Genomic DNA, 9,045 nt, shown 5'->3' with positions numbered 1-9,045 from the left:
CAGGAGCCTCCAAAACCAAAGTACATTTCCCACTGACTTATGAGCTAAGCTACTTTAAAAAATGCAGGATGCTGGCCATCTAGTGGATATAACTGTGAATATGTTTAGCAGCCCCAGAATATAATAGTGCCAAGCCCCTGTGGGCCTCCAGCAGGGAACTCTGTTTTTTCCAACAATTCCACCCTCAAAATAGTCCTGGAATTCCCAACCTGTTTGTCTCCAATCAGTTGCAGGACCTTTTGAATTTCCTTTACCTTCCTTTTTTGTGTTCTGGGGATTTTGCTTATAATCTATACTCTCATTGCAGCTCTGGAACCCCTCTGGCTGTGGTGGCTCTTGACCTCAATAACCAACCCTTCTTTCATCCTTTAGTTCCACAGATGATGGTTTACCCTGTTTGTCAATCTGCTCCCGAGTTTAACCCCCTATGCACCATGAGGCTGGCCAAGTTCCCCTGGGTTATCCACCCTGACACGTGTCATCAAAACCCTTCCTCTGCTTATGCCTAGCCTAGTTCTTTCATGGAAGGTGACTCTCCCTGACCTCAAAACTTTTTATCTTGCTAAGTTCAATTTCAGTCAGCATATTTGATTCCTCCTCTTAGCCAGGTGCTTGTGGCTGGGAATGCAGTGACAAACAAGTCACCATGCCCTTAGGAACTTACATTCTAGTGGGGGAAAAAGTCCCACAAACAGACAGTTTTTTTAAGAAAAAGTTGGTAATAATAAACAAAGATGAGTCCAGGTCATATCAAAACACAACCCATCCTGGTGATTCAGGAAAGTTTTAAGGAGGAATTTATGTGTTTGGGATGTGTAAGAGTTGAAAATGAGATAAAGAAGAGGAAGGAACCCCAGGTAGAAAAGATGGCTAGAACCAGACAAGATGGTATATACAGGAAAAACACATGTAGCTGAATGGTGTGGTACCTCAAGTACAAAGCAGAGTGGGCATCGATAAAGGAAGGGGTAGAGAGGTAGGCTTGGCACTGCCATGCTAAGAAGCTTGAATTTAAGTCCAGGGTTTTATGCTTTTTACATCATATACTATTAAAATTAACGAATTGCATGGACCCGGTTTTGCTAAAAAGAAAAGTCCAATGGATTTCCATTGCCATTAACATAAAACCCAAACTTCTTGCCATGCACTCTCCCACCTGTCACTTCTTTCCCACAGCCCTCCCTTCGTTCACTTTTCAAGATAAATTTGTTCCTGACTCAGAATTATTTTATTTTCCTCAGTTTCTCCCAGAACTCTCTGCCCTTAGTATTTCATATAACAGGCTCCTTCTCATCTTTTGTGTATGAGGTCAAAGTTCCACTTCTTATAGAGGGCCTTCCCTGATCACCATTTCTAACCTTTAACTCTCTACCCCACTTCCTCTCACATTACTGTTTTATTCTCTACATAGCACTTATCATGATCTGAAATTATAATTTTTCTTTTGTGTATTTGTTGTGGGTTTGGATACAATCATACCTCAGTATTACAGTGGATTCTTTCTGGATACTCCCCCCTCTACAAAAATTCATGTTTGCTCACATCCTTTACCAAAAAAAAAAAAAAAATAGTGCAGTATTTGCATATAACCCACATGTTCTTCTGTACACTTTAAATTGTCTTTAGATTACTTATAATATCTAATGCAATGTAAATTGTATGTAAATAGTTGTTACAGTGTATTGTATAGGAAATAATGAAAAATGTCTGTACATATTCAGTACAGATGCAACATAAGTATTTTTTCCAATTATTTTCTATGTGTAGTTGGTTGAATCCAAAAATGCTGATCCCACAAGGACCCAGAACCTGCAGATACAGAGGTCTGACTGTACTTGCTTATTGTACATTGGAGCAATAATGAGTGACTTCCTTTGAATTGTTCCACAGTCTGTAAAATAGGTGCTTAATCAGTATTTATGAAATGAACTGATTAAACCGATATCCCATTTCTATAAAATTAGTAAGTAAATGAAGAAAGCCCTCTGAACAAAGACGCCAGGTTCTAAGTTTGGCACAGGGAATGAGGAGTTCCCAGCTTGGTGAAGACGAAAGGCAATTGTGAAACAATGTGATAATGCTAACAAAGAGGCAAATATAGGGTCTCGTGGTGAGAACCAGAGGCGCCTCATTGCATTTTAGCGATGACTTTACAAAGTCATGAAATCTGAAGGATGAGCGAAGAGGAAACGGGGGCGAGAAACATGGAAAGAATGTGGTGCCAAGTAGAAGGAACAGCGAGAGCGAAACTGTGCAAGAAGTGATGGGAATCTGAGGAATTTTACGCCCTTCCCTATCCCTGGAGCTCTCTCCCAGGTAACTGGAGGACTCGATAACATCATAATGTATGAGATTGGGCTAAGAATGATATCTCGCCATACCAGCCAAGAGGTTATGAATAAACCCAAACCTGTAACCTACTAGTCACTTATTACCGGCTAGTCCCTGATAAAGAATTAGGAAGGCTAATTTCGGAGATGCACTTTGGATGAAGGTTTCTGTGACTTACAGGCTGGGTCCTGGAATCTCACCGCGGACCCCCCACACCCGCCGTGTGGAGTCCTTGTCCGCGGACTGAAAGCGGGGGGTGTCGCCTTGACCACGGATTTCATTGGCCTTTCAAAGTGAAACTGATCGTTGATTGGCTGCGGAGATATCCAGCCGCTACACCCCGCCGTTGATTGGATGAGAAGAGGCCAACCTTCCACCACAGTTAGACTTTCCCTGAGTCCTGTTGCTGGGCAACCGATTTGCTTCCTCCGGCTCAGCGGACACCTTGTGACACCTGCGAAGCCTAAACCACAACTTGCTGGGACTGTCTTATGCCCACTCTCCTCATTGCCACTTCAAGAGCCAACAACCCGGGTGGCCCCAGTTGCTCATCCATATTTGTGTTGGGAGGGTGGGTTGGCGCTGCAGTAACACTCCGCAGATGAGTGAGACCCCAATTTCCCTTCTGGAAGTCTTCCTTTAGAGGAGTCAGAATAGGAAAAGAAAAGTCATTGTTGTATCCCAAACTAAGAAACCGTTTATCTTGGGAATGTTCTGGGATTCTAGAAAGCAAGTGACCTCTGAGACCTAACTGAATGTAGATGGATGACCCAAAACCTCAGACAGGTGGCTCAGAGTAAACCTGAGGAGCTCGCAGTCTACCTGTGAACAGTGGCAGATCCTCTGCTGCGTTATCATGTACAGCAGAGCTTACATCTTGCTGGAAAGAGACTTAAAAGAGTTGAACCAGAGCAATTTTGTGGTAAGTACTGGGGATGTGGAGGGATTTGTTTTTTCACTGGTTAATGATTTTTAAGAAGCAGTTTAATCCGTGTTTATTCTATAAATCATAATTTAATTAAACCTAATTTGCCACTATGATATTGTTATTTACCAAAACTATTTCATAATACTATTTCTTAAAAATAATTGGCTATCAATTATTTTTAAAAAATAATTTTTAACAATTATGGCTAACAATTTTAAGCATATTGTGCTGAGTAATTTATTGTGGATTTAAGCCCTGAGTATTAGAATCTATCAAGTGGTAAGTAACTAGTAGGTTCAGGGTTATGCTCATTAATTACAATACTATAAAATAATCAGTATTTAATTTTACCTACCAGAACCTAAGTTTTTAAAAGATTCCAAAATGATTTGGCCCAATCTGATTCCAAACTCCTTACTCTTACCCTTGTGTTCTAGTACTTACTGTCTAATGCATTTTTACCAGCATAACACACCAATACATTTCTCTTATAATTTTATCTCAGAGGAATGCAATATCTTTGCCCTACTTTGCCACCAATGAAATGTTGGAATGGGTGTTGGCCAAATTTATGAAGAACGTGAAGTGGATGATAAGAGGAAAGAGGAGTGCTTAAGAAAAAATCTAGAAAGAAAGTCATTCTTAGAAGGAAGGTACAGAATGCTACCAACAGTTGCACTGTTATTTCCAGTTCAGTGTGGTCTGTTTTCACCATGCTATAAAAGTAAAAAGTCCACACTGAAGATATTAGGAACAGTTTATCAACAAACTTCCCAGAGGCATAGACCTTAGATTTCATATTGTCTCTGCTCATTGTGAACTTTCTGGTTCTCTAGCAAAGAGAACTTAATGAAGGGATATATAAACACAGATAATATAGATAAGAGAGAAGGGCTGGGCTGGGATTGTGGCTCAGTGGTGGAGTGCTTGCCTGGTACAGTGAGGCAGTGGATTCCATACTTAGTACCACATAAAAAATAAAATAAAGGTTAAAAAAGTGCAAAGCAGAAATCAGAGAGAGAGAGAGAGAGAGAGAGAGAGAGAGAGAGAGAGAGAGATGCTGTTCATCCAGGCAAGCACCTAACAAACGTGTTTGTTCAGAAATATTTATTGAAATATTTAAGTGTACGCCTCAACATAATTGATTGGTAGGTTTTCTATTAAACACATTCTGGGCTCTTCATTGGAACAATACTTCAAGTAGAGGAAAAATTCTTTTTAATACAATTGTAATATTGGATTTTTTCTTAAAGAAAACATTCCTACTTTATGCCTTCCATATAGCATTCATATATCTTTAAAAAGCTTTGAAGAAACATGGGCTTTCTAACTATTTCATACTTTTCTAATTTGAATCTTAAATTGGCTATTGACACAGACACTGTATAAGACACGAACACCAATCTTGATATTCTAGTTTCCCTTGTGATTTTTAATTTTACTATTGCATGAGTTCCCTAGAATCTACCTTAATTTCAATGCAATAAGTCATATAAAACATCCCCAGATCAACCAATAAATAAACTTGTCAACCAATGAATAAATAAATAAAAACTTTTAGAGTTTTTGGAATTCAGTATAATCTGACATCTGATTTTCAAAACTGCAATTAATAATCTTTTGTCTGCTTCTATATTGTTTTTTTAAAGGGTATTACTGCTTTTCCTATAACTGATGATATGCTGAAATGGCAAGCTGAAATTGAAGGTCTACAGAATTCAAGTTTGCATGGTTTGTGTTTTCAAAATCTGCTTTAAAATTTTTTATATCATGAGTAGTCTGTATCCTTTGTGTTTATATATATATACATATATATGTATATATATAGTTATATTGTATTATAATTTTCTGAAATTCTTTATATGTTTGAATTATACCAATTCACTAGAATTCTAAAATATTCACATTATTTGCAATATAGAAATGTTTTTGCTATTTTTAAACATAGATTGAAATTCTAGATTTTTTTTTCCTTTATGCCAGATCTTTTTATTTTTATGCTGAACATTGAACCCAGGGCCTCCTCCATGCTACGCAAGTATTCCAACACTGAGCCACAACCTCAGTCCCAATGTTATCACATTTTTAAAAAGCAAACACAATAAAGCATATTGATTAAGAATATCTTCTAATGTTCTTTCAGAAGATCAGAGAATATCTATTAAAATTCCTATTGACTTTCAAAATCCCAGTTTCTTCTCATTTTACCCACTATGATTTTCCCCTAAATTTCCATAACAAATTCTTAAGAAGACTGACTGGATCACTGTAAACTTTAATGACCATGTGTTCTTTCAATCATGAGTTAGCAAGACAGATTCCTTGAGTGAGGCAGGGGAGATAAGCTGATAATTACAGTAAAATATAATTTGTGCTACTAAGAATTTTGAACAGAATGCCTAAGAGGGAGTGATTGGTGAATTATGCCTGGGAGAATCAGGAATGTCTTTCCAAAGAAGTGACATTTGAGTTGAATCCTGAAGAATGTTTAAGAGTTTGTCAGGTTCAGAAGAGGGAAAGAAATTCAGGCAATCAGCACAGCAAAGCTGCAATTGAAAGCAAGAAAGGGTGCAGCAGGTTCTGGTGACTTTAGCTTTAGGGGAACAGAGGTGGTGGATACAAAGGACTGATGGGAAAGAGGCTGCAAAGTAGCACAATTAGGTTGTGAAAAATGTTATAATACCCAAGGGGGTCTATGCACCGTGAAGCAATTGACTTAAGCAAACCATCAGGAGAGACTCCAATGTTAATCAGATTGGAGTTCACCCGCACAAAGTGGCACTTCAATAAAATCGTTTATTTCTACATCATAGGATTTGTTTTACAACTGACAATAGAATTTACATCGGAGTACAACCTTGCCCCTCCAGTTGTGAAATTTACAACAATTCCTTTTCATCCAAATGGTAAGGACTAAACTGAGATTTTTTTTTTTTTAATTATCAGGGGCTCTGTATCTATAATACTTATTCTTTATTAATGTTTAATGTAATTATGTTTCTTTTTAACAACTTGAATATGATTATGTGTTTGTTGGGGAAACTGTGAAATTGAAGAAAAAAATTATGATCACCTCGAATCCTAATGCAAAGAGATATTACTTTTAATATGTTGACAAATTTATTTTCTTTTTTATGTATATATATTTTTTCTACATAGTTGAGGTATTATATATAGTTTTGAATCCAAGGATGCCAAACCTATACATGCAGAGGACCTACTGTAACCTAAATGCTCCTTATTACAGGAATTCTTAAGTGAAAAATCCCTTGTGATATCTTTTACCTTTAAACAAATCAAGGAAGATCTATGAAAGCTAGAATCTTGTTCATTGTTATATCCCTAGAATCTTCCTTGTTTGGTACATAGGTGCTCAAATATTTTTTGATAAATATTTATGTCTGGAAATATATTAACAGTTCACTGTTACATAAAAAACCATTTTGAACAACAAAATGTAAAATATAATTACATTTAATAAATACACACACGTGTGCATATGTATATGTGTATGTAGCTTTTATGGACCAACTGGTAATAACTGAAAAGTGGAATTGGTAGACAGGGGAACATTTGTATTTTACTTTATATTCTCTTATGTACTTTACCCCCCAGTACATTATTATTTTTGTAATTAAAATCTATTTTTGAAATTCAGAATGTAAAATTGTGCCATATTTGGTTTAATATTTAGGACATTAATGGGTTAAATTCAATAGGATGTATTCTTACCCCTAGGCCTCACTCCTCACATGGAGTAGAGGCAATTTCTGTCTCTAGGAGGGAAAAATATGGGAAAGCCTGTGATTGTTTTTTCCTCCCCTACTCTCCCCAAGAGAAGTCACTTACCTGACTACGGAGGTGAGGGAAGGAATTGATCACCTGTGGCCTAGCACTTTCTCAACACTCTTTCTTTCCAACTATCCTGACCTTGGAATGGGTACAGTCTGTTCCTCCAAGCAGGAAACTTAAGCAGGCTGTTAGTTTGGTGGGTAAGTTCAAATCAGAGAGACTTTTGTGGAGCCAATTAAAGCCATTGATCAAATGTATCTTCCATTTCAGTCTCACATATAGCAAAGCTGATGTAAACTTCCTTCTTTTAACACCTTGTTCTGTTTCATACTTTTATGTGAACTTAAGAAAAGAGGAAGGTTATATATTAGACCTCCAGTCCAGAAAGATAGCTATGTATAGTTTTATATAATTATTTTAAATTTATATAATTATTTTATATTTTATATAATATATATATATGCAAATTGTCTTTCAATGTAATCTGCATTCCCACCAGGAAATGTATATCAAGTTCTGTTTAGCACCGTTCAGTTCTGAGCATAGAAACTTTGGAGAAATTTTTTGCCTAATTGATAAGAATCTTGCTATTATTTTTTAAATTATTATTATTATTTTCTTTACATTGTTGGCACTCAACCAGTGTCTCATACATGCTAGATTGCTATTATTCTAATAAACACTTCTTTGAATACTTGTGAAGTAAACAATTTTTTCACTTTTGTGATTATATTTCTAATTTGATGACTTATATGACATAATTTATAATATCATCATTATGTCATAGATGTTGCAAATATTCCTAATTTGTCACTAATTTTAATTTTGTTCATGCTGTTTTCTTTTTACATCTAGGATTAAACTTTTTTATGTAATCAGATCTATTAATTTTGTTATTTGTGGTTTTTGCCATTCTCTTTAAGTTTAATGAGCTTTTTGTGAAACAAAATCTAGTAATTATTTTAATTTTCTTCTAGTTATTCTATAGTTTCATTTTTCATATTTGGCTCTATTCTATTTTTTTTTTCTTTAAACACTGAATTAGTTAATTAGCTGTGTGAGGACATAAGCCAATGTTTGGTATCTTTCCAATCTAATATAACAGACTGGAGGGAAGTTCCATCCCATCCAACATGTGGATTTCATTTCTGGTCTAGGCATTTTGATATTTATAAGTTTCAAAGGATAATATTATTATATATCAACATCAATGTATTATTTTAATACAGTAGACCCATATACTGGTCAGCCCTGTATAGATTTTTTGGACAACCCCAAGATGTGGAATACAGGCTATACATTGAGCAGTATCTTACTTGCCCTACAGGTAAGAATAGATTTATTATAATGCTTTCTTTAATACCCCATTTATTCAAAACACAAGGATCAAAATGTACAATGCATATTTAAATGTTTAAAGGATTTGAGAAAGCTTGTGTAAATCAACATTCTATATCTAGACACAAAGTGGAACTTACGTTATAAAGATTTTTATTTTAATTTGAAATTGTAATTAAGGGCCTTTACAACCAGAGAATACACATTTTATAATAGAAGAAAATAATGGTTTGAATGGTTTCAATTGTGGAAATATAGTCTTAGGTTTTCTTTTGGCTCTTAACTTTATTTCCTAATACAAAACAGGCCTTTTAAATCTTTCCTCATTCATGAACCTTGCCTTCTTCAGAAGAGGTGAATCACATGACTATAACTTAAAATGCTTTATTTTATCCTGTGTTCTGACAGTGCTGGCTAGTTTCTCTTATAAATGTTCATATCAAACCCAGCAAATAATTAAACCAGGAATTATCTCCTCTCCTCATATAGGAGCCTGTTTCCCAAGTGCCATCACCTTTATGCCCTGGACCCATGGTCCCTAGAAGCATACCTCTGTCTTATGTTATTCCTGACCCTTAAAAGCCCTCCTCTCTCATCTGATGCTAAAATTATTTCCATGACATTTGTTTTGACTACTTGGATCAGGCTTAGAGCTA

General features: G+C 35.8%; 1 protein-coding gene across 9 annotated transcripts in view; it reads left to right on the top strand.

Annotated features, from left to right (window-relative positions):
* The first annotated feature begins 2,718 nt into the window (after positions 1–2,718).
* The window catches only part of Ube2u (ubiquitin conjugating enzyme E2 U), a 51,428-nt gene continuing 45,101 nt past the window's right edge, over positions 2,719–9,045 (top strand). For 2 of the 9 annotated variants that reach the window (XR_007351965.1, XM_015484824.2), the window contains exons 1-4: positions 2,720–3,253; positions 4,909–4,990; positions 6,073–6,165; positions 8,281–8,378. Coding sequence is in view for 7 of the 9 variants with exons in the window: in XM_015484824.2 (XP_015340310.1) it covers positions 3,188–3,253; positions 4,909–4,990; positions 6,073–6,165; positions 8,281–8,378 (339 nt within the window). In the remaining 2 variants the exon portion in view is untranslated. Of the gene's footprint in view, positions 3,254–4,908; positions 4,991–6,072; positions 6,166–8,280; positions 8,379–9,045 lie in introns of those variants that run through there. The other 7 variants (XR_007351964.1, XM_048815239.1, XM_048815237.1 and 4 more) reach the window with 7 other exon arrangements.

This window comes from Marmota marmota, unplaced genomic scaffold (genome assembly GCF_001458135.2).
Source record: "Marmota marmota marmota unplaced genomic scaffold, marMar, whole genome shotgun sequence".
NCBI lineage: Eukaryota > Metazoa > Chordata > Mammalia > Rodentia > Sciuridae > Marmota > Marmota marmota.
The sequence above is the reverse complement of the archived record's forward strand: the minus strand, read 5'-3'. Positions and strand labels throughout refer to the sequence as shown.